Here is a 25,743-nt window from a genome sequence, read left to right on the forward strand (position 1 = left end):
GCAAGTTTCTTTAACTAGGTTATTTTTCAGCCTGATCAGTCCCCTTGTGCAAGTTATGTTGCAGTACAACTATTTGTGTAGCTGTGACAGAAAAGTGTGGCTTAAGGTGGGGAGGGACCATGTTTTTCACAGCACCTAAGACACCGTCCCCCCCCAAATAACTGCAAATACATCATGCTGGTTTTGATGAGCAGGACTATGGGGTTCTACCCGTTCAAATTAAGTTAAATTGATTAAGAAGCTGCTCTTTAGTTATTACATATGGTTAGTCCATGGCCTTTTAAAAGAGAATTTCAGAAGGTGCTGAATTTACTGGGTTTGTTGATCACAGTGTAGGGGGTGCAGCTCCAAAGACTCATCTGGGTTGCAAGTTCCTGATATACGGTCTCATACAAGCTTGGTGCCTGGGATTCTCACACGAACAGCTTGTGATATCTGAGCTCTGAGGGCATTTCAGAAACTTTGCCTTTGAAGCAGATACAAGAAATCCATACCCCTAAAGGAAGAATATCTTCTTCTTGGTCTCTTCGGATGTATATTCTTGGAGCTCTGAGCCTCAGAAGAAAATTGTCAGTATATGTCCTCAAGACCCCTATTTGCTTCTGCCTTTATCACGCTAAAATTTAGTACAGATGTGACCCAAGCTCAGCTTTTCTTTTCAATGTTGGATACAAATTGCTAAGAAATGGTTAAAAATTCTCGTATTTTAACCACTTTGTCAAGAATAATTGGTGTTTGTGCTTCGTAAATGTTGGCCTGAACTGCACTAATATATGGCCCTGTTTTCTGAAAGGTTTACAACCCCAGCAAATGAAGCACTGACCATTAAACCTTGACTGTTCATCTTACAAAAGAAGACATAGATGGTATTCTGTAGAAATGTGATGTATTTTGAAGAATACAGGTTGTATCAGAGGGTATTTCTTTATTGCATTAAACTATATCTTTACCATTTGTGGCTGGTTGGTGTGTTTGTTTTGAGCAAGTGTCTTGATTCAATAGTATAGTTCTAATTCTGTGAAGTTAGTCGGTGTTCTTTAAGTTGAGGTAGAATTTATGTTGACTAGTATTAGAATCCGAGGCAGCTGTTATTTTCACCCTTATCGTTTAGAAAGGGAGTAAATAATACGGCTGTCTGTTGCATTACTTCTTCCATGCTGTATATCTTTTAATGTTGCTCTGGCAACAGTTTCTTCATGCAAAGCTCTCATTGTTGCTGCTCACTTTCAAAGTGGGCTTGGAAAATACTCATAGTTTCAATAGTGCAGTTTTCTAGCAGCATCTGTTGCCTCCTGTATTTCTCTTGCTTAACTGTTTGGCTTCACATGTCTCTCCTTCGCTCTAAAGGCCTTGGCTTCTCAGTTCTTTTACTGCTCAAAGTGGAGACCTCAGAGTAGTTGCATTTTAGAGAACAGTTCTCTAGCCTTAGATGACACACAAGGCCAACCCTCTGCTAAAAGTCTGCTCCAGTAACCATTTGCAGATGTTACTTTCTCTAACAAAAACGTGAAGAAGCTTGACCAAATTGAGATTAGTGGGCATTGTGTAGCCTAGCTAGCACGTGACACATCTGACATGCCTCTTGTGCACAGGTGTGTTTCCTTGGTGTGCGAACACAGCTCTTGCTAGAGCTTGCTCCACAGTTTGGCTCTGTCTAATGTTTTCCTTATTGGGCACTCCCAAATTCCTCATTCTCTCTCCTTCAGGGACACACTAACCCTTTCATATCCTGGCCTGAGATAGTAACACTCCTCCAGTCTTGCTTTTCAGATGAGGTCACACACCAGCTGCATAGCTGCATGCAAGAGCACAGTCTGGCACTCTGTGTGCAAGAACACAGTCTGGACCCTGACTGTCAAACTTAAGCTAGCCTGAATTTATGGTGCAATTTCAGCATTTCCACAGGGGAGAAAAGATGTCTATTCTGTACAAGAGAGCAGTATGTTTACATTTTAATTAATAGGAAACCAGCTTTAGCAGACCAGTTAATGAGCTGTCCATTCCTATACCCTAAATCCTTCAGAGTCTCACTGTATAGGTGGGACTAAGTACAGCTTAGTTGTTTCTTCTGTAAGGTTGCAGCTCTTGCTCGCACACACCCTTTTGTCTCTCATCCACAAGGTTTTCCTTTTGTGTTTCCAAGAAAGCAGTATAGCAGTTACTGGAAAAGAAGGCAGGAAGCCCTGTTACTTTCTCTGAAAATTTTTTTTGAGTTCTCAGCATCTTGTCAATGTTTTGAATGCAACTTCTAATTTCCTGTCCTGTCCCCCACAGTAGAATACAGAGCACCTACCTAAGTAGTGTAGTGAGAAAATTACGATTTAATACTGTGACTTAACACTACTGTCATACTGAATGCCTGCTGTCATGCTCAGCATACAGCTGCTTATAGGAAGTAAAGAGGAAAGGAGCAAAGCCTCAATATTGCCTTTTGTGTATTATGCTCAAGGCTGCAGTTAAATGCTTCTGTCTGCTTGCAATCCCCCGTTTTCAGTTCTCTGCCGCTGTCTTGAAGATGCGAGATCACTGGTTTGGTTCTTTCAGCTGACTGAGAAGAGCTAGGTGGGACCTCACAAGTTCCTAGAGAGTGCCATAGCTGGAAGACTGCCAGATAATAGATGTGGGAGCCACTACTCCCATTCTTGCTGCAGTGGTGCAAGAAAATAATAATTCAGGATGAATTACTTTAAAGAGAATGTGCAAAGGCCTTCATAATTCTACCAGTATGATTAAGGTGCTTGTTAGGATAGAGTGTTTCTTTGGCGGTTCCTGTAGCTGTCATTAAAAAATAATTGGGGTAAAGAAACAGAAGGCTTTGAGCAGGTAGGGACCAAACTTACCAACCAAACCCATCTATAGAGCAATAAGGAATACTGCTGAAAAACTGCCTGTTTCATAAGCAGTTATATATACTGGTGGATGTAACAGAGCTGTAGGAAATACCTGTTTACTCAGTTGAAAAGTGTGCCATAATATATATATATATATATATATGCACAAAAAGGTGTGTTCTGATATTTCTTAATGTTTCTGTATCATTTGAAACCCTAATATATATTGATTTTTGTTAATCATGACATATAAGGAATAAAAGTAAATGTTTTATGAATTTGCAGCTATGCATATTCTGAAACTGCAGGAAAGCGACATTGGTAATGTACACTAACAAGTTAGAGGGCAGCATATGATGGTAAATGTTATTTTTTACACTGCTGATTACCATGGCTAATTATTGCATAAATACTTAGCAAATATGGTTGCTGCTTGTGAGCTTAGATTTTAGTAGGAGGTGACAAATGAAGAGAAGAAGAAACCCTGTTTCTTTGCTGTCTTGTGTCTGTCTCACTTGATTTAGATTGTAAGCGTTTTGGGCTGGAACCCTGTGCATGTTCTGTGTTGGTACGCTATTTAGCTTACCGTGCATGACCAGGATCTTAGTTGGTTTTATATTTTGAATAATAATCTTACAACTGAAATAATAAACGTCAGTTAGTATAGCAGCAATCTACAGCCTTCTGAGAGTTTTTATAGGTATTGCAGCAGAGGTGAGTTTTCAGGAGAGACTTAGTAATTAATAAACCTATGTTTTTATAGGAAGAGAAGGGAGTTCTATGTATTTAAGCAGCACAGGAGAAACAGATGGTTGAATTATTTCAGTAAATAGGTGGTTTTAAATACTGGATAAACATCCTATGAAACCTGTTTCAGTGGTGCAATTAAAGTCAATGCATGTGTATGTTCAGGAATTTCTGTAGATGAGCAGGTGAGATGTTTAGTCACAGTGTTAGTTTGCCTGTTTTCCTACAGAAAATCAGAAAAATAATGTGTTTTCTGAATTTTTCTATCATAACTTGTGCTTTTGTCATGTTACACCTCCACTACCACCTGTTATTTTGTAGGGTGAAAGGGGATTCCCAGGCTTGGAAGGACAGCCAGGTTTGCCCGGATTTCCAGGACCAGAAGGACCAGCTGGTCCAAGAGGTTCAAAGGTAAGTCCCAATTTACTTGGTTAGCATGAAAATGCTAGGTAGCATTAGCTTGTTTGTAGTGCTGATCCTAAATCATTCCAGAACTCTTGGTTATCGTTGGTTTAATAATGAAAATCTTTAAATGTTGGCATATGACATAGGTGTTTGGTTTTGTTGGTTTGAATAGTCAACCGTAGGAAAAAGATTGCTGTAAGTTTCCTGTTCTTCAGCTACACACGTGCATGCAAACACCACGTGCGTGCTTGTATCCTTTCACTTGGTGCTGCAGATTAAGGTCAAAGAACAGGTTTGGCAAGGTGCTGTAATGTCGTTTTATTAGTCCTTGCAATAATGCACTCCATGGCTTGGTTTACCGAGAAGAGTGGTGTTGGGCCGTCAGCTGCCCGGAGGGGTCCCACCACACAGGTAAGCTCTGTTCTTTGCGCCTGGTGGCATTCCTGGGCTGGTGTTGGGTGGGGGATGCAAATGAAGGCCTCATTAAACCTGTGCAGAGACAACTGAGGAATGCTCCTGGCTTTCCCTGGAGGGTTCCAGTTTGTTTTTATTTGCTGCTGTATTACATCATTACACTCAGATGGTGTAATATAGCATTAAAATGTTAAAAAGCCTTCCTCCGAATGCATTTATATTTAATATACACAAGAATATCCAGGATCTGCTATTTCTTTTGTAAATGCACACAGTATAAACTAGCAGAAGGACATCAAAAAGAAGCAAAGAAAAAAATTTGTAGGTAATAAGAAACATGAGTGTACACTAAAAGGAAAGATGAATTGGATAAAACAAGAGTGAAACAACAGAGGGGTCTTGGACTAGAAATTTTGATTATATTTTTATTCCATAAATGCCATTTCTTCTCAAGATTTTGGTACAAAGTTCTGCATTATCATAATACAAAATAATGGTACGGTATCATTCACACTTAATCGTGTATCTCTTGTGCCCACAAGAGGTCAATGTAGGATATTTGATGAAAGCACATGACTGGTATCTGCTTACAAGCCATATTACACAGCTTTGATTTTTTTTTTAAAGACATTTCCTCTAAGTCATGGTTTATCAGCTGTAACAAATACTTTTCAATACAAAGTTCAACACCCAAAACAAAATACTTTTGAACTCTTTTACTCAGGAAATGACAACTAATATAAATTTTAGTTCACTTATAAACATGTAGAAGAAATTTTATCATGCTTACAGTTTAATTTGATAGAAAGGCAGACTGCAAACTTCAGTGTGGGGTTTTTTTTCATTTTGTTTGTTTTTTGGTTTTTGGGGTTTTTTTTAGGGTGATGATGGACTTCCAGGGCCTATTGGACCCAAAGGAATCAGAGTAAGTAATGGTGCAGTTATAGGATGATATATTGCAATTATGGCTAAAGACTGCCAGGCATTGAGTAGTGATTGATGGGGGGGGGGGAGGGGGGAGGGAATTAACTTAAATCTGAAGACTAATTTATCTACCAGCTAGAAGATATAGCATTACTTTTAATAAGTAATATAAGATTGCGTAGGTAATACAATCTTACATATTACTTGTATTACTCATTAGGGAGAGTATCCCAAATATTATTTGATTTGTTTTGCTATGCAGGACCTAAACGCAATCCAGTAACTTTGCTTCATTTTATTCTGAAGTAGACACAGTATACATAGGGTCGATATGGGAGAAGTTGATTTGTCTGGAAATCCTTTAGGTTTGCTTTTGCTTTTTTCCTTTTGTCAGACCCCTCAGCTGGTGACAATTGATACCTCTCTGACTTCGGTGGGACACATCCATTTTCCACACCATGAGTGTTCATTTATTTTCTTTATAAATCTACATACTATTACTTTAATTGTTCTGAATTGCCTTCTCTATGTTTTTGTGGATATTTTTCTGAAAGAAGGGTAAGAACCTTGATGGCTGTCCAGCATGGCATTCTTTTTTTACAGGTGATTCAGATGTTTCTATTTTTCTTTACTTACATATACACGAATATGTTGCATTTAGTAAAATCTTGGTAAATCCTTTTGCACATCCATTCATTCCGTACTGTTTAAGACGTTTGTGGTTAATTTCCTTCTAGGGACCGCCAGGGCTTCCAGGATTTCCAGGAACACCAGGACTTCCTGTGAGTAGGAAAGAGCTGTATAAATACAGATCTGTTCCATTTTGTCTTTCAGGCACAGAAGACAGTCCTACAGGCTAACTCTTCTTTGCTCTTTTCTACTTCAAAGGGATTGCCAGGACAAGATGGGCCACCAGGACCTCAGGGTATCCCAGGATGCAATGGAACAAAGGTGGAATCCCTCTAAAACTTGTAACAATGCAACAATAAGATGATAAAGAGCTCTTGTTCTCCTGGCTGCAGCCAATAGATTTAATTTATTATGTGCAGCAGTACTTGCTGTTACTGAGTTGTGCAGGTAATTCCCAGATAATTCAAACACACATCTGAGAGGTGTCGTGGTCTGGTGCTTAAATCACGAGTATTGCCAGAATTGCCAGCACCAAGACGCAACATTTATACTCTGCAGCCAATGTAGTTAAATTCTTTGTTCTAATCCTTATCTTTACAGCTAACAACTGAGAGGAGTGTCTGATAATTAGATCATATACTGCATCTCGTCTTTGTAGTAGACTCTTGCTACCAAGGAAAACTCGTTACCTAGCAGTGGGATTTTGTAATTATTAATAATATTGCATTGGAAATACTGATTCATTATCCTTGTTGGAAGGAGTACCTTTCATTCTAATATATTACTTAGCTTCAGGTTATGATGTTTCCACACAAGAAGTCAATCTTGCTGTAGCACTATGTGTGTTTTCCATCTCTGTAGTAGAGTACTTTACATGGAGGTATGTGGAAATATCTGAATATGGAAAGTTCTGTTTCAGTCAGTTGTGTGATTTAACAAACTGTTTGTCCTGTAGCTTGTTGTAATACAATTCACTACTCTGGAGCTATAAGCTAACAATGACACTGGGCTTTTCAGTCAAAATTCATTTATCTGTTTTTGTTATGTTTTGGTTTGCTTTTGGCTAATCGTTTTCCTCATCCCTAAGGGAGAGCGTGGATTCCCAGGCAGTCCAGGTTTTCCTGGTTTACAAGGGCCTCCTGTAAGTAAAAGATTTCCATATTAGCTGTAATACATTGAAAGACTTCTACTTAGATCTGTGAAAGATCAGATAAATATCAGCTTCTTTTTGCAGTTGGAGTTTTAATAAATAAGAATATAATAATTTTTTTATGGTTAATCAGAATATTTTAGTTGTCTAATAAGTGAGCTTTTCTGCTGCGTGCTGTGGTAAAGCTAATAAAAAGCGCTTTGAATTCTCACATGCTGAGATGCTTTGCCACCTGCTGAAAAATACGAATACATGCATATGTGTCAGAGAAGTAAGATCTTGATACTGTTATCCAGTACATCTAAAGGGTCTTACTGGTGATTAATGGGGCAGAAAAAAGTGTAGGGTGTTTTCATTATAAAACACAGGGGTGTACAGCAAAGTGACTGTCAGAATCAAAGTACAAAAGAAAGAAATGTAGTAGACAGGATGGATAGTAGGAGGCAATAAAGAAACAAATTACTGGGAAATGGAATCCCTTTAATGCTCAGCATTCACTATGAAAGTGTTTCTGTATTTTTTTCCATTTGGTTTTGAAGATCATAAAAATGTTATTTTCTCCTGTTTCATATCTTTTTTTAGATTGCTGTCTTTAATGCTTGCCTCATGGTATAGATCTGATTAATGTTTTGCAAATAACACACCAATGATTTGTTTCTATTGATATTTCTTTTGTTTTTTGTTTCTTTTAAACAAAGGGCCCCCCTGGTCTGCCAGGTATGAAGGTAAGTGTTCTGTACTTGCTCATCGAAGTACTAACCAGCCATGGGTGTGCAATGTGATCTGGCATAAGTAACCTGCTTGCTTTTATGCATGTTCATCCATTGGAATCTGGAGTGACATTCTGCAAAAAGCTGAGTGTTTCTAGGCAACACCAGTGCAACTAACTGGAAATTCTGTAGTAGCTTTACTTAATTAGGGTCAGTAGTTCAAGAAGTAGCAGACTGTTTTCTGAAGCTGGGTTCCTTGGGAGTGTGAGGGACAGTGTCTGCTTGTGGTGTGAGGCATCAAGTTAGAAAATGCCTATGAACGTGCAGATGCACCAGTAGTCTACCTGTGCATACTCAAGGATACTACTACAGACTAAGCAATAATAACTTAATATACCCAGTGAAGAGAATAGTCCAACGTCTTATGTTCCTTTTGGAAATGTGCTTTCTACTGTATAGTTCACTACATAGATGGCTTTTTCTCCTAATGTAAATAGTCTCATAATATGATTTTGGACCTTAAGGATCCCTTTTAATTTTTAAGGGTTTTTTGATTGTATCCTTGATCTATGTGAGCATGGGCCAAAACATCAGTTTTGGTTCAAATCTATTTGAAAGGAAACTTGACCCACAGATTTATTCCAGTAAACTCCTGAGAGGACAGCATAACACTGGTGCTGGGAAATGGTGACTGTTAAGCTGAATTGTTTTTCTCAGCTCCTTCTTTTCCCAATTGTTTTAAAGATACTAAAAGGCAAGCTGATCAGAACATACACTGTTAAAACAAAGATATTCCCTGAAATCAATAAGAAACTGTGCTTTGATACAGAACATGAAGCACAACTATTGTAACAGCATACTGTTGTGTCCTATCCGTTGCTTTCACATGAAGCTAGAATGTCTTTTTCTTTTGTGAAGCATTTGTTTTTCGATCCCCCAGTCTTTTGGAATTTAAATCAATGCTGATATATTTGTACATAGAAAAAGAGAGCTTTTAATAGTTGGTAGTTTAGCCATTTAAAGAATCCTCCAAATATGCAAGGATCTCTTCTAAAAACATCTATTCTTGGAGAATCTAGTACTTATATTAAAAAGTACTGCTAAGGTGTAGCATACCTCTGAGTCTTCAGAGCTACTGTGTGTCCTTTGGAGTCAGGTTTGTGACAAAGAATTGTAAAATGTACTATTTAGTAAAGCCAGCTCTTTTTCTTCTAGGGTGAAGCCGGTGAAATAATTACATCCTTGCTGCCAGGACAGAAGGGTGACCCAGGATTTCCAGGTCTTCCAGGGATACCTGTGAGTTGTGTAAAGTACTGTTAGGCGGTGTTTTGCCAAAAAGATAACATGAAAAGTATTTGCATTACAGCACAATTGGAACATTTGGTGCTAGGGGATCCAAATGTTTACATAAAGAAGTGGGGCTCGCATTTAAGGTACCTATAGTTTATAGCTTGAGGGAAAGTAAGGGCTTCCATATTGCTCTTAATTGGATGACCCACAGAGGCCAGAAAGGTCCCCTGGTCAGGAAAGTGGTATCCAGCAGACAGCAGTACTCGCAGTTACTGACTTGCTTTTCCTGTTTACCCTGCCTGTTCCTGCCTCCTAGACATTCTTTGTATCGGTTCTGGAGTTCCCTTCCCTGCTTCACCCTGAGGTCAAGCAAGTAACATCTGCCTTTCTGGGCTATAGCCACTATTTTGGATGGTGGGAAGAGAGGGTAATGTCTCAGCTGTTCTTCTCATGTTGCACCTCTTGAACAGCGTTTCTGTTCTCCCAGCAGTCTTCTGTGAAAACAGCTAGTGACTCCAGGCCCTGTGCTTCCCCACTGAGCCATTCATTGCTTTAGTGGAAGAACAAGGGGAGCAGAAAATGAGTCTATCGGCCTGGACTGGCCAGAAGCCAGAGACTCTCATTTCCTGGTACAGAGAGGCAAGCCCCAGGCTATTCTGACCAGACTGAGCCTGTTAGCATTTCTGTTCCTCTGATCTGTGCTTCCCTATTGTCTGTTTCTGGCTGGGAGAAATCACAAATACATAGTGTTTTGTTGTTCGCTCTCAGTGCATGAAGAGAAAGAAATAGCAAAAGTAGTTGAAAACAAACAAAAACGCATTCCCTTATCCAAGCCAAAGAGATGTGTGGATGTTGAGAGCAGAACACTCCTAACACGATGTAAACTCCTTTAGGCCTTTCCACAAGGACAGATTGGTAGGTTAGTGGTCAACTACTTTGATTTGACATGTATGGGGTGCAGCTGTTGGGTATTTTGACCTTGAAGGTCTCAGTGTTTTTTTCATAAAAAGGTGCCTTTCTCTCAGCCTCCTCCACTTTCTCAACAGGGCCCGCCCGGCGCTATGGGTGTACCAGGTCCAACTGGCCCTCCAGGGCCACCAGGTTTGACAGTAAGTTTCTTTATCCTGTTACCCATAAAGTGTTCAGTGTTGTTTCATGTCCTCAGTAGCAGGTCAGTAAAGTGCAAAGGTCTTGTACTCAAGACTTGTTATGAAGACAACAGCAACCATGCATTCAGTTCACCCTGGAGCTGCCACAGTGCACATTTAAATGTGATACATTTGAAACACTCATTCTGTTTCCAGGCCTCTTTTTGCTTTAAATCAGGCTGAATCTTTGTGCAGGCTCCTTATTTGTGTGAAACCTGAGGGACGTGTTTTAGCCTATTAGACCAGGATGATTCTTTTCTTAATGTTTAATACCTGACTGTTCATTTGGTTCTCTCACTCAAAGGAAGAACTAGTTTCTTACGTATTTGTGAAGTTGAATATGATGAGGAATAGCTGTCAGAGGAAGGCAAGGTGCCTTGTCAACATGGGTATAATGCACAGGAGTCAAAGTAGTACCATTGTTTTTTCTTTTTTTCCCCTCCACAAGGGGGCATGTAAAGTGCTTGGAAATTACTTTTTTTTTTTTTCCTGTTTCCTTTTTTAATAGGGACCTCCTGGTCCACCAGGGCTGCCAGGACCTAAGGTATTTTCTTTCCCTCGTTAATGGTGGTGGTGGACTGTTTTGTTTTGCTTTCTGTTCATTTGTGACTTCTAAGGGCTGACAAGTTATACTTTTTGCAGGGTAACATGGGTTTGAATTTCCAAGGACCCAAAGGTGAAAAAGTGAGTAGGTGATCAGGATGATATTTTTGCTTCTTACTTTCAAAATACTTGCGCGTGCCATTTTGGCTTATGTTGTCTGTAATAAACTGTCATCTTCTTGCACATTAGGGTGAACAAGGTCTTCAGGGACCTCCAGGGCCACCAGGACAAATTGGAGAGCAGAAGAGACCAAATGACATTGAGTTTCAGAAAGGAGATCAGGTGAGTGGGAAACTATATCCGTTTGCAAGGAGCATGTGACCAAGCTGCAGCCTCCATTGGTTTGGCCCATATATACTCGCATCCCGCTTACTGCCGAGGTTCTATTATTTTTCTCAAAGTACTGACTATTTCAGGCCTGAGCAGTTTTCCTTTAACAGAAGGCAAGCCAGTCACATTAGCTCAGTTACTTCCTTTAGTAAAATAACTATGCCTAAGAAACCCTCTTAAAGGAAGTTCACAGTAGCAGTAAAAGCAGTTAAAATATTCTCATTCCTTGGAACACGCAGACTGCAAAGCTGTCTGGGGATTTGGATTCCCGTTAAGTAACCAGCTTTGTCATCCATTGTGAAGAAGTCTTTCAAAAATTTTGACTCAATTTCTTCTTTTTTTTTTTTTTTTTTTCTTTTCTGTCTTTCATGATTCCCAAGATCTTTATTTCTTGTGGTCTGAATAAAGTGCTTTCCTTATTTCTGGCCTCTCAAAAGTAGGTATCAAACCATGTTATGACAGTAATCTCAAACTGTTGGTTTGATTTGTAGGGATCCTTCCCCACCCATAAATGCCAAGGCAGAGACAAACCAAACACTGAGACCTTTCTAGGATGACTGCACATTGCAAATGTACATCAGTGGATAGCCCTAGGGTGTGCCTTAGTGGTGCCTAATGTTCCTCTGAAAGGAAGGGTAACAAATGGTTTTGATCAAGATGGTGGGTGGAATTGTCCTACACCCTGCCAAAATAAAGTACTGCTGCGTACCAAAGCAGTAGGACAGAAGGTAAAGAGCAGCATTGTGTGTATCCTAGTTCTAAGAAAACTCAAGGTGACCTTTTGACCACACTATAGTTGAAGCAAAAACTCATCTGACTTTATTAGGGTCAGAGTCATTTGCTTCTGCCATCAGGGATCTCTGAAGGACTAATTATACTGGCATTATGTTACATAAATGTACATAATAAAAGTGTTCTAACTACACTTCTGTTAAAACACTAAGACTTCCAAACACAGTCTCAGTGCATTGCCTTTGACCAAAATTAAAAATTATTTCAGTTTAAAAATTTGTTTTTATTTCAATAAAGGTTATGCTTGGTAGTACACAATCAGTAAAAAATTTCAACATTACACTCATTTTTTTGCAAAGTACACATGAAGTTCTGGAGTGTACCTCTGCCTATGATCTCTTACTGAAAAATCAAGTGTATAGATGGGCTTGTAAATGTCTGGGAGGCCTCTAAGAAAGTAACAGAATCCTTTTGTGGATTCAATACCCTGTAACTTGTATTTAGGTTAATGATGAAGAGATTTAAGAATTTGTACAGAGGTGTAAGAAGACAAAGTAGACATTTTAACTTTTTAACACAGTGATCCTGTGACACTTTTCTGACAAACACACTATTGATCCTGATGGCCTCACAATTTCAACAAGTACCAGTGATCTAATGACTGTTGCTCCTGTAATTTCAGCAGGATCTGGCATTTGTTCTTTCTTTCCTTTTTTTCTTCTTTCTTTTTGTTATTATTTAGCAGCTGCAGGCCACTAAACCAGCTGCTGCAGTGCACGCAGGAGGCAGTTGTGTCTTAGTGAAGTGAATCATCTAAATAAACAGGATGAGTGGTTAATAAAATTATAGATGCACTTGAAGTTCCACACAAAGAAAAATAAATTTGAACTTTTACTGTTCATAGTACTTGGAAATCTAAATGACAGCAAAAAATGTTTCTATATTAAAAAAAAAAAATCAACTGAGCTGCTAGGGAGTGATGGAGGCTTTAATCCTCTTTTTCTTTGCCCATGCTTGACAGGGTATTCCAGGTGATCCAGGCCCACCAGGACTTCCTGGGCCACAAGGCCCTCCTGTGAGTAGTCCTCTTTTAGTACTTTTTAGTTGCATCTGTATCAGAATTGTAAATTCATTCTGCTCTGGCTTGTGGGCTCAGTTTAAGATGATGTTTGTGTATCCAGGGTCCTCCCGGTGGCGTAAAAGGTGAAAAAGGTGAGCAAGGAGAACCAGGCAAAAGAGTAAGTAGTTTAACCAAACATTTATCTTTCCAGTCAGTGTTATCTTTGAGAATTAAGCAAATGTTGAATTCACGTGGGGCCATCAGCCTCTGGGTAAGAGACTTCTTTTTGTTTTCCATAACCTGGCAAGCTTGTAGATGACACATCTGGTTCACGAAAGTGCTTCTAGCTATGGATCTCTCAGTGCTTTCCGCTAGAATTATCTACATGTCGATCTTAGTTTTGGGGGCAGGAGAAATGAATTGGAATGATGTTATCTGGTTACATGTGGAAACATTCTTCAAAGTTGTTGGACTGCTTGACTGAAGCAGTAATTTTCTCCTTCCTTTCGGAAAGGGTCTGCATTCAGTTTGCTGTGTACTGGATTAGCAAGCAGCATAAGATTGGTATATATTTAAGCTGGTCTATGTATACTCATTCTCAGTGGGTTTACTTGTGAGGTGAGTCACAAAACCAAGTCTCTGAACACTGCATTAAGACCAAAAGCCCATTTGTCACTTGCCAAGAGTCTACTTCAGTTTGTGTGCTATCTGGGGAGGGGATGAGTCAGGATAGCTGCATCTGAGGATAGCACAAGTCACTTTGTTCCTGTCTAGACTCAAATCTATCCTGGATATCACAGGTCAGAAAAGCTGAAGATGATGGTGGAAGTGCTAAGAAATAGGATGAAAATAATATGGGCTGGACCAGCAAAGAAAAGATAAGCTGCTCAAAGCATTCTGTATCTTCACTTTCACAGCTACTGTAGCTGTAGTTTCGTCAACATAATGGGCCCCTTTGAAAATAGAGACACAAGTCTTGCTCAGGTTAAATGGACAAAATATAAACACTGTTTAGAAGCATGTTGGTTATAGGTCTTCCGATTTCCATAAGAAAAGAATACAATGGAAATAAATGTTTGGTATTCTAGATAAAAAACTTCTTAGTTGCTGAGATTTATAGTAGAGTTTTCATTTGCCTTCTTTAAGGAACATAAGAAACGAGGCAGGTTTAAAAAGCCATAATTCTCATTCTATCTTGAGTAGGTTTTCAGTTGTATTTTCCAAGTTGCTTCTCTCTGCAAAAGTAAATGTGAACTGCATAAATTTGCAAAGATCCGAGAGGATAGAAGTCCTGAGGGGATATGGCAGATGCCCTTTGCCAAAAGCTTGTTTACCAACATTTTTGTTTGGTTTTATTACTCTGAATTTGGGCATGTTGCATACTTAAAGTGCAGTTTAGCTATTCAGTTACACTAAAGCTGCCTTTTAGGGCAGGACTCCATATGATTCTGTGTGGCTCAAACCCATTTCAGATACATTCATAAAAGTGGCAGTATATGTAGTCAAACAGGTAGTTCTGCAAATTCACAGGAAAGCTTACAACCTCATTTTTGAGAATCAGAACTCATCACTAATAATAAAGAATTCACAAATAACGTTATACTCCCATATGCTGTATCTGCGAGGTCTTACTGTCACCTTCTTGGTGACTGAGAGTTGATCTTGGCACTGTGGTGAAACTTAATCGTCTATTCTAGTTATGTTCCAGCAGGTGTCCCCCTTACATACTGCTTCTGTAGTGCTAACTGTGGAGTCCTATTTGTTTTGTCCAGTGAGTGCTCTGGAGTAGAGTGGATCTTGCACTACTTTTATTGGAGCAATGACAAATCTGTTCAGAGTATATGGTTTTTAGAAGTTACTTCTTTGAGCAGAATTGCACTATTTTTGTTAATATTCTTCAGAAAATTGCATTTGGTTTAAAGGAGAGTTAAAATTCAAACACAGAAATGGTTGTATTTAATTTTACCAGTCACATTATACTAATTTCCTAATTAAATATAGTGCTCTAGTGTTTAGGGAGTTAGGATCTGTTTTCCAGATAAAGAATTTCTCTAATGTTAGAATAAAGGGAGTTATTAAACACAGCAATAGTTAAAATCAGCGATAGTTAACTGGAGATCAGTTTGCACTGTATTCATACAACATTTCTTTGAGTCTTGTCATTGTTTTTGCTCTGGTTTTCTAAATGAAAATGTCAGTTTAGATAACGCCCATCAATTATACTTAGTTGAGGTCTGATGTATTTGTCACAAGGACTGCATTCTAGAGGAAGTTTTGTTTATTGAAAAATGGGAAATAAGTAATACTATTTCCATAAGAATTCTTCGCCACCAAAGCATTTTATTTTAATGCATGTTTATGTCTTTGAAGGGAAAGCCTGGTAAAGATGGGGAACCTGGTCAGCCTGGTAGGGATGTGAGTAACTCGTACATTTCTAATCTAAGCAGACTTCTTACAAGCTTTTCTGCTGATACGAAGAAGATTATCTTTCTCTTTTCTTGAAGGGTTTACCTGGTGGGCCTGGAATAGATGGTGCTCCAGGAAGAGAGGGTGAAAAGGTAAGCCAGGTGTTTTATCATTATTGTTACAGTAGCTTGAAAATTTGCCATCACTGAGTTCCATTCTGTCTGAGCAGTAATTGCATTGCCTATGCTGTTACAGTGTTGAGCAATGTTTGCAATAACTTTCTTGTGTACTAATGCACAGTATAAAAAGTGCTCTAAATTTCATTGGTAGGGTGAAAAAGGTGACACTGGTCCCCCTGGTCCTCCTGGAATTGTAAGTTGCTGATCCCTTCTTTTCTTTCTGCATTTGGTTGACAGTGTTGTCTCACCATAGTTCTTGGATGACTGTGAGTCCTATCTCCAGGCATCACAATAAAAGAACCCATAAAGATTTCATATATTTACTAATAGAAATGATTGTTTCCTTCTTTCAAGATAGATTCTGTGCTCTAGGATTTGCTAGGTTACAAACGCAAGGCTAGATTATAACCTCAGACCAGCAGAAATTCACAGCTTCACTTGAAGCCTATTCTAACCATGTTGGCTTGGCAGTAAAAGTGCCTCCTACTGGGGAGTGCTCTTTACTGGAATTTTACCTGGTAATTCAGTGGAGTGGGAGAAGCATCTGTCATTGGTATAAGGTTCAAAGTATGTTGAGATTTTTCTCCCTCGCATCTCTTTACCATTCCCATGACACTTTTCTTGGCAAGTTGTTTCACATGAACATGAAACATTTACAGGTCATTTCAAGACCAGGCATTGATGCAACAGTGGGACCAAAAGGTAGCAAAGGGTTGCCAGGACTTCCAGGAGCCAAAGGGGAGCGTGGATTCTCTGGTAGGCCAGGCCCACCTGGCTTGCCAGGTTCTCCAGGTAGGAGTGCAAGCGTTAAAATAAGCTATATGCTCAAATGTTTGAATGGATATTTAGCTTCAGTCTTTCACACTCCTTTTGAGAGACGGACTTGAGCAGAAAGTGAAGGCAGAACTATTTAGAGCTACTTTTGAGCTTAAAGGGTGGTCCTTAGCTTATGGGATTAATATGAGGAATTCTGAACATTCATTGCCCTTGCTGTGGTGAACAGAGGATGCTAATCATCAAGGCTGTTGAACAGATATTAGCTTAACAGTCTTAGAGGTAATTTATCTCATATCACTTACCTTGCATTCCACAGAGATAGTATTGTGTACCAGAAGTCTGGTACCTGGCCATCAAACCTAGTCTCTGCTGTACATTGGCCAGTGCTAAAGGAGGAGATGATCTGAGTCTACCTTCGGAGGGAGCGGTGACACCTGTATTTGCCTTATACATGCACAGAGAAGAACATTATGATTCTAATGTTACAGCTTGTAAATGTTCTTTTTTCCCCCAAGTTCTTCTTTTCATTAGTCCTGTTTTAGTATTTTTCCTTCGTAAACTTAGTTGTGGAGCCTCAGGTCAGTTTTTCAAACAAAAAACTCTGAGAATGCAAAATGTGCATATGTCAAACACTACACATCAACATGTAGTTTGATTCCATAGAAGAAATGTTATGGAGTACTTACATGGAAAGACACAGTCTTATCTGTAGCACATTATTCATCATTTATCATTGTCATTCTTGCAAAAAAGTGATTTAAATCTTTGAGCTAAGCAACTAAGTTCTTCCCATCTTAGGGATCACTACTGTTGGACCTCCTGGCCCACCTGGCTTACCTGGTGAGAGAGGACAGAAGGGAGATCCAGGTTTACCTGGAATTTCTATTCCTGGGCAACCAGGACTTGATGGACCACGAGGACCTCCAGGACCACCAGGTCCCCCAGGGCCACCTGCACCATCTGTTCCTTCTGGTAAGTGATGACAACATAGACATAAAGTAGAAGACACTGAACAGCTTTGACATTCATTCTTTTTTTTTTTTCTTTTTTCTTTTTTTTCTTTCTTTTTTTTTTTTTTTAATTGTACTTGCGAAAATGTAGTTTATCAGCAGCTGGAAGCCCATGAGATTCCAAGCTGTTCGTATACAGTCTCCAAGTCACTCCCGTTGCAAATCAGGACATTTGTAGGAGAATTCTAGCCTTAAGGACAATTACAGAATTTGGGTATTCAGTGGTGGGAGTTGCAGCCTGGCCTTATCATGCCTCCTTCTGCCTCAAGTGAGCCCTGCTGTGACTAATCTGTGCAATTCAGCTAGAGTGGAGGAGAAGAAATTGTCAGACCTGAGGGGCCTTTGTGCTGACTCGCAGAATAATGACAGTGCTCTGGGGCCAAGCAGATTTGGCCCAGATGTACAAAATAAAGTATTTTTCCAATTTATGTTACATCCTGTTTAATCCAACTAATGAAAATTCTATTAAAATTTGTGTGTAAAGCAGTAGATAACTACTTTGACACTGTCTTCAGTACATTTAGCTTTCGTGATACGGCCTAATAAAAGCTTGGAGGGACTATTCCCTTCTAAGAGTTATGATACCAGAAGAGTCAAAGGAGTAATTTTTCACATAATTCCAGTTTCATCTGATAAATATTCTAGTGTGTAGACCACACAAAATTAGCTTGGGAATGGACACTTTGGATGAAGGCTCTTAGCTCCTTTTTGGTGTAAGGGAAATGGGAGATGGAATATGAGAACTGGAAAGCTCTAGTGGAGAGAGGCTAACACGGTTCAGGGAGGAATCTGAAGTTCCCTCACTGAGGATATTTCATACGCATGCTTTTATGATATCAGGCTGAACAGCAGAATGTAGTGTAGAGATGGAAGTGTGCAGGCTGTGGGAAGTAGTCAGAGTTGAGGTTGTGAAGGAGAAGTGATGATAGTTGGGTAATATCACTGATTGTTTCCCTTTGAGTTTGGATTATATTGGTGGGTTTTCATTAGCAGTCTTCTGTCTGAAATGACAGAATGTTTGGTCTGTAATTGTGTGGGTATATTAGAATATCCACACAAATACTGGGAAGTACATTTGTGTACTGAATTACATGTAATAATTGATCATGTCAGTCTAACACAAACTGATCGTTACTCTCCTGATTCTCCTTAGGTGAAGGGTTATGTGAGCAGGGGCCGCAAGGTCCTCCAGGAATTCCAGGACAACCAGGCTTTACAGGGGAGCGAGGCCAAAAAGGTGCAGTGTCATGGCTGTCTTGTTTTTTCTTGTTTCGTTAAAGCTTGTCAAACAATGTAAAGCCTGCATTAAATAAGGGTAAACAGTCTGTTCCCAGTAGGACTGAGTGTGGGTATTTTCTGTTTCTAAGCAAGAAAGCTGTTTTATTTGGGCGTAGGATAGTGCCTCATCTAGTGTTAAAGCACAGGAATCTCTAAATGACTGAGGATACAACCAATGCTAGGGTCTAGCATGAATCATGATTAGCGTAAAATGGAACTTCACGTTTATGAGTATCTCCCAGGTAGATAGAAACTAAGTGCTTTGTAACAGCAGTTGCCAACTCTATGTGAAAAAGTTTATACTTCATTCATGAATAAATTTGACAGTTTTTATAGAAAGCAATATTGAAATTATAAATGCAAGATTCCTAATTTGAGTTGGTCAATCTACAATGAGTTTATTTGTTTGGTAAGCAAAAGAAAGACATCTTTAATGTGTATCCTTGTTTCCAAAAAGACAACCTTGCAATGAGGATGCTGATATGGGTAAGTGAGAATCTTTTCCTAGCTCAACCATGGACATCCTAGATGACTTTGGGCATCTCACTTAATTTTGTACTCCTTTCAAACAGAAGTCTTTTTTCTTGTGGAGATTGTAAAGATTAATTAATTAAGCTACATGAAGTGCTTAAATACTACATTGATGAATGTAAGAAAAGTCTGTTTGTGAAGGAAATTCCTAAACTTCTGGAAACCATTCTTTTTTTTTTTTTTTATGAAATAAGTTTAGCCTATTGTGAAATCAAGGAAACATTCCCAGTATTTATTTTGCACTCTAGGAGTTTAATTAAAATTTGAGATTTTGATATATGTGGTTTAGAGTTGTAGTTTGAAATGTCAAGTGCCTATTTTAGGAGAGGACTCTTTTGCTGAGAATAAGAGTCCAGAGTTTTATTTTTTATTATTTAAAGCATTTTTTTGTTTTAATTTATTTTGCACTATCCGAAATAAATTCTAGTCATATCTGGTATTGGTTGTCTGACTTCTAGCAACTGAAAGGCTTCAGTCTGGCCTTCATGGGGGAAGCTTTATAATATTTAAGAAGCCACATAATTATATAAGATAGTTATTTGGGACTTGGTGTTATAGATCAGTAGCAAGAAAACAATTGCTTTTGCGCTGAATTCTTTTAGTGTTTTTGAAGATCTGATGCTGAAGTATGCTTTTTCAATGCAAATCTTTTTAGGTGATCAAGGAGACACATGCTTCAATTGCATAGGAACTGGAATAACTGGGCCTCCTGGGGAGACAGGACCACCAGGACCTCCAGGTAGTCCAGGTAAGGCTGTAGTTTTCACTGTTTTGCTTAATATAGTCTATAAAGTCACTTTTGTATCTGAGTACCTGTGTATAATGCTAATGATATGCCTCTGTATTCTGTACAAATTCAGATGCATGGTTGCCAGCTCCGGTACATAGGTGGTGCATGTCCTGTTTTGCACAGCTGGGGAGTGTTAAGAAGAAACAGGCTGGATATGTGTAAAACAATCACTCTTTTTTAAAAAAAAAAAAAAATCTGATCTTTCAAACAAAGTTTTCTGATCAAAGACAGACTTGCAAGCATTCTGCATCTTTAAGTTTTATGGTCTGCTATAGGTTTAACTCAAAGAGAGAAATTAACTTGTACTACTTGCAGTTCCTGAAATGATAAAGGAGCTGGAGCTTTTTAAAAGTGTGAACATTTTTTAACACTACTGATTTAAATTAGAGCTGCAACTTTTATTCTGCTCAAATAAAATCAAGCTCTCCAAAAAACCCAGACTAAACCTTGCTTGGTTTTAAAATAACTTAGCTATTATCTTATGCAAACAACATGCTTGGTATTTACAGCTTCTATAGTTTTATGTTTTTCTTTTATGTTTTTCCGCATTACTCAGGTTCTCCTGGTTTTCCTGGACCAAAAGGTGAAAAGGGGCTTCCTGGATTAACTGGCCTTGTAGGGCCACCAGTAAGTGGTGGTGTTATGTTCTGGTGGGAAAACAGTGTCTCGTTTATCTTGCGTGTGTAGTAGATCTGTGCACGGTAGATATGAATTTTTGTCTAATACTTCTGGTTTTGTCCATAACTTCCTTGAATGCATAATTCTTATATTGTGTCAAACTCGAAGAGGGAGTGAAAGAAAAAGTAAAATGCTGATTTTTCTCTCTCTCTCTTTTTTTTTTTTTTTTTTCCTCTCCCCCCTTCTCAGGGATTCCCAGGGTCCCCAGGTGCTCCTGGGAGACCTGGTCCGAAAGGAGACCCAGGGGATGTCTTGACTTCTCCAAGAATGAAAGGTGACAAAGGGGACCCTGGCTTCCCAGGACCTCCAGGTCTTCCTGGCATAGATGGCACTCCTGGACGAGATGGACTGCCAGGTCTACCTGGCCCTAAGGGAGAGCCTGTGAGTTCCATTTTATGCTGTCTGATTGGACAGATATCTTAGGAAGTCCTGGATACATTTGACATAGTGCAGATACTGGCAGATGCAATTTCTTCTGGATGTGTCTAACGCAGTAATTTTCTTCAGTAGATGCCAATCTATTGATTATATGCAGACATACTTCCTGAATCTGTCAATGCTTCTAAAAATAAACTGAGACTTCTCCTGGGTAGTGTCAGATGGTCCCTTCTGCCATTGTCTACATTTCATCTATGTAGTATGAAGAATTAAGTAGCCAGATTTAGACCTTATCTCTACCGTGCTAGTAAGATGTAGGTGGCTAATGACCTTGAGAGCTAGAAGGATGGAAACTGCCAAAGAGTTTCAAAACAGAAGCAATGAAAGACTTTACTCGTTTGCCTAGTAAATACATGTTCCTCTTTCTCATCCTGCTGTTCCTTTTTTCAGGGCAGTGTTGCATTCAAAGGAGAAATGGGTATTCCAGGTGATCCAGGAATACCTGGTCTTCCTGGAGACAAAGGACTTCCTGGACCTCCTGGTTTTGGTCCACAAGGTCCACCCGGTGAAAAGGGCATCCAAGGTGTATCAGGCCGTCCAGGGCCTCCTGGAATTCCTGGTGAGTTGGCCTCTGTGTGCTTTTGAACAAAAGCTGTAAAATGAAGTTTTGCTTTTTGCTCCAGATAGTTCTCAGAGCATAATGCTGATTTTAACCTTTTCCCAAAGGCATTGTAAGACCTAGTATTTATAAGCTCTCTTACTGAAGGTCGTCACAGAATCATGAAGTGAGCAGAATTTGTGCTGTATTACTATAGGCACATGACTGGCCCTTCTGCTCTGACCTCCTTCTCAACTGACTATAGTGGAAATGCGTTGTAACAACCATCTGGCTTATGCTTGATAATACTGCAGCTACAACAGTTTTTGAAAACAAGGGTTTGCTTTGAACAAGTTTGCTTTTGTTACTTTCTTGTCCACTACGCAGATTCTGATCAGGTTGTGCTGGTGTCAGCTATGGAAAATACTATTTGTGTAATGGTACCTAGGAGGAAGCTAGAAAAATATAAGATTTCAAGAAAACCGTCTGAACATTAAAAAGTGCCTCTAAGCTTATAAATGCTGTATGGGGCTCAAGGACGGATAGCCTATTGGGTAAATTGTTGCTGGTGTTTATGTTCTTTGTAAGCTTGGAATGTGGCTAGCATCTTTTTCTGCTCAAAGGAAAACAGCAAAGAAACTCCTACTGAGTGATACGTATTTCTTCTCTTCGGTTCTAGGTCCAAAAGGTGACCCCGGCCAGACTATTACAGAACCAGGAGTTCCTGGCCCCCCTGGTTCTCCAGGAAGAAATGGTGACCCAGGTCTTCCAGGTAAAGCAGCAACTATATATCCAGGGAATTCCAAGAACTTTTTATTCTGACTGATTCTTGATAACTATGTTGATTTTCTTCTTTTTACAGGAGAACCTGGTCAGCCAGGTCAGCGTGGCTTACCAGGCATCCCAGGTGCAAAGGGAGAGCCGGGTATTCCTGGCATTGGACTTCCAGGTCCACCAGGTCCAAAAGGTATGTTTACAGCCATGTTACTGTATTGTACTGGCTGGAAGGAGGGACATAGAGAGTTGTGTCACTTTTTCGTAGCGAGTTGATTTCTGTCTCTAGAATCCTTTAAAAAATCTTTGTCTTGAATTTATACATCTTTATGATAGTTTCAGAAGTATCAGGAAGAAACCTGCTGAGCTCTTATTACTCTGTTCACTGTACTGCTCCTTCATGGTAGCTTACATTTTTCAATAAACCAAGGACACAAAACCAAAGGGTAAAACTTTGGGAAATGATGAATGTTTGAGCTTGAATCAATAAGTGATCTCCAAATGCCACCTCGAGATGTTAATGTTTCTGATGTGAACTGTTTGTAATTTTTGTTAGACCACAAACCATGCGGAATGCCCTCCTCTGAGAGGAGTCCCAGAGATCTTCTGTGGCAATGACTGTATACTCAAATGTTATCTCAGCCAAATGGGTACCCCTTAAGTGTGCTTGTGCAAGCACAGACCCTCTTTTCAGATATTACTTTTCATGGGCCCTAGACTTGTTTTAATGCTCTCTAGTGTCCCCTCCTCTGCTGCCCTAACCTTCATGTCATGTGTAGGTTTCCCAGGGACTCCAGGCCCCCCTGGAGCTCCAGGAACTCCGGGTCGCCCTGGTCTAGATGGACCTCCTGGACCACCTGGTTTCCCAGGACAGAAGGTCTGTGTTTGCTTGTTTAATATAAAACTTCACTTTCTTAGAGGTTGTTCTGTGTCAGTGGGAAGTTGGTGGGGACAATTTAATCTCCTGTTGTTAGCTTTTAATTGCGGGGAAGTCCCATTCTCGATTTAAGGTTTGAGTGAGGGTAGGAAAAAAGAAGTTGAACTCTAAGGTGATGGAAGTTTTTTCTTTGCTACTTTAGCATTTTTAGGAGAGGCTAAACTCAGAAAACCCCCTTTTAAAAAATTGTTAATTTGTTACAGGGGGATCGTGGTTTTGGAGTTCCAGGACCACCTGGACCCCCAGGACCACCGGGCACAAAAGGAGTTCAAGGACCTAAAGGTGATCCTGGCTTCCCAGGAAACCCTGGTCTCCCAGGCCGGGCAGGTTTCGATGGAACTCCAGGGCCCAAAGGTATGGAGTACTGTCCCCTTTTCTGTTTCCTATTAAACTTTAAAAAGTGTAGATGTGCTGGGAGTCATATGGCAGTTAAATACAAGCAGCGCTGACTTCAGAGAAATTACTTCAGGTCCGTTCTTCCAAATCAGAGACACCTGTGTAAATGGAAGTTTGTGTTCTCAAAAGACAAGCAAGCAAGGGAATAAATACCAATCTGTGGGTCAGTATCTGAAGGTCTGTATTCTACACACAAATCATGTTGATGTGGGGGTAAAACTTTTTCAACAGAATCCTTGTCATTTAGATGCGCTGTGCTTCAACAGGCAGAGGGATAGCAATTCACAAATTGCTACTGTTAATCATTGTCTGTATTGAACTGCAGAGTATGCCTGCTTTGCTGGAGAGCATCTGTGGAGTTTGATGTGGATTATGATGCAGTGACATGTCTCTGTGTAGCCTAGAAATAAAAACTGCATGCATTCCACACAGAATGAGGAAAAATCTCTGGCTTTCAGAAATGGCCTCTGAAGTGTGTTTTTTCCAGTGTCAGATCCATATTTGTTTGCATGCAAGGATGAGATTTCAAGTAAACATGTAGGCTCTCTGCTTCTGAAAGCAAGTACGCCTGAACTGAGTTCAATATTTAATTAAGCAAGAGTGTTCTTTTAGGTGACCCTGGACCAAGTGGACCACCAGGACTCCCAGGCCCACCAGGCATCCCTGGCATTAGTGGTCAAGGTCCACCTGGATCTCCAGGACCTCCGGGTCCTGTCGGCCCCCCAGGTAAAATTCGCGTGAATTGTACCCTTAGGTTACTTCTGACATACACCAGGCAGGTACACAGGACACTGAAGGTCCCACTGAACAGAAGGGCAAGGAAAGACAGAGGCTTCATGTCTATAAGCTTGGCTGTCTTGCCAGTCAAGCGGGCAAAACTTGGTGTGCTGTTTTTTTTACTGAAATCAGAAGTGGAATTACATTCAGCCCTGCCATTTGCACAACTTAGACAGGTCTCGGGGTGTAGAAGCCCACTTTGGAGAAGACTTTGAGCCTCAGCCAAAATTCTAAAAAGTGTTGTGCACAGATAGTGACAAAATCTCGGAAGGGGTTTATCGCGATGCTCTTCAGAAGACAGAAGGGAGCACAATGTCAGTGCAGAGGTTTTGGGGATGCAGAAGAGGAGGAAAACTGCCTTTAGCTGCCTATACTGTGCTGGCATTACATTGCTTTAAAATAGCAAGGTGATTCTTTAATGCCAAAGCAGTTTTCTAGCTTACAAAACTGTATTCCAAATTCACTGGGTGAGAGGTATTTTTAAGTAAATTTTTTACGTTATTATCTAGGAAATTAATTCCTGGTTTGGAAAAAAGTGGACTAACTCAATCCCCTATACAGTGCTATTTGTCCTCCCTCTACTTACATGGCGAGTGCAAAATCAAGGGAGTAATACAGGTTCTCCCTGATGTCGCTAGGCACTTTTTTATTGCGAATGGAAGCTGAAGCACAATTTAACTCTGTTAAAGTGGAAAGGAAGAAAGCATGATTATTCCAAACTATCTAGTTCATTATTTTGTAGAGGAGAAAATGTTCTCCAAGTAGTGCTGTGACACTGTTTCAACAAAAACCTGTCAGTAAAAGAGGTCATACACATTCATCTTGTCATAAGCACACTTGAGAAAGAACTTTAGAATTCCTCTTACAGAAATCTCTGAGTTCTGCGGTTCCTGATTCCCTCACACACTTTTTTCTGCAAAACCAACAAGTTTTATGAGTCCTGATAGGTTTAAAGTAGATTAACAAAGTAGAATCTAAGTACAGTGATAGTTAGGAATATGCTCTGAAGGGAGTTTGTCTTTTGTCTAAAATGACTGGTGACTGATGAAGATATGAAATTGTTCCATCTCTGTGCTCAAAGGGTACATGTGCATGCATGCACATCATTCTGTTCATAAAGTTTGTTCAGGGAAACTCCTTTTCCCCTTCATTCAGTGAATGGGCTTGCTGTGCACCAAATCCTCATGTTGCAGATGTGTGGCAGTCGCCACAGAGAGAACATTCTCTGTGGACTTGAGCATGTGTGTTGCTGGAACATTT

The 25,743-nt window shown here is 39.8% G+C and overlaps 1 protein-coding gene across 1 annotated transcript in view; it reads left to right on the forward strand.

Annotated features, from left to right (window-relative positions):
• The window catches only part of COL4A5 (collagen type IV alpha 5 chain), an 83,480-nt gene that overhangs the window by 28,205 nt on the left and 29,532 nt on the right, over window positions 1-25,743 (forward strand). The window contains exons 3-30 of the mRNA XM_075435549.1: window positions 3,900-3,989; window positions 5,278-5,322; window positions 6,059-6,103; window positions 6,210-6,272; window positions 7,039-7,092; window positions 7,800-7,826; window positions 9,027-9,107; window positions 10,148-10,210; window positions 10,758-10,793; window positions 10,892-10,933; window positions 11,042-11,134; window positions 12,936-12,989; window positions 13,096-13,152; window positions 15,345-15,389; window positions 15,479-15,532; window positions 15,711-15,752; window positions 16,219-16,351; window positions 17,135-17,308; window positions 18,500-18,583; window positions 19,811-19,903; window positions 20,502-20,572; window positions 20,813-21,004; window positions 21,452-21,620; window positions 22,279-22,371; window positions 22,462-22,566; window positions 23,153-23,250; window positions 23,514-23,664; window positions 24,319-24,432. Coding sequence (XP_075291664.1) covers window positions 3,900-3,989; window positions 5,278-5,322; window positions 6,059-6,103; window positions 6,210-6,272; window positions 7,039-7,092; window positions 7,800-7,826; window positions 9,027-9,107; window positions 10,148-10,210; window positions 10,758-10,793; window positions 10,892-10,933; window positions 11,042-11,134; window positions 12,936-12,989; window positions 13,096-13,152; window positions 15,345-15,389; window positions 15,479-15,532; window positions 15,711-15,752; window positions 16,219-16,351; window positions 17,135-17,308; window positions 18,500-18,583; window positions 19,811-19,903; window positions 20,502-20,572; window positions 20,813-21,004; window positions 21,452-21,620; window positions 22,279-22,371; window positions 22,462-22,566; window positions 23,153-23,250; window positions 23,514-23,664; window positions 24,319-24,432 — 2,368 coding nt within the window. The remainder of the gene's footprint in view (window positions 1-3,899; window positions 3,990-5,277; window positions 5,323-6,058; window positions 6,104-6,209; window positions 6,273-7,038; window positions 7,093-7,799; window positions 7,827-9,026; window positions 9,108-10,147; window positions 10,211-10,757; window positions 10,794-10,891; window positions 10,934-11,041; window positions 11,135-12,935; window positions 12,990-13,095; window positions 13,153-15,344; window positions 15,390-15,478; window positions 15,533-15,710; window positions 15,753-16,218; window positions 16,352-17,134; window positions 17,309-18,499; window positions 18,584-19,810; window positions 19,904-20,501; window positions 20,573-20,812; window positions 21,005-21,451; window positions 21,621-22,278; window positions 22,372-22,461; window positions 22,567-23,152; window positions 23,251-23,513; window positions 23,665-24,318; window positions 24,433-25,743) is intronic.

The sequence above is a fragment of the Opisthocomus hoazin genome, chromosome 14 (genome assembly GCF_030867145.1).
Source record: "Opisthocomus hoazin isolate bOpiHoa1 chromosome 14, bOpiHoa1.hap1, whole genome shotgun sequence".
NCBI lineage: Eukaryota > Metazoa > Chordata > Aves > Opisthocomiformes > Opisthocomidae > Opisthocomus > Opisthocomus hoazin.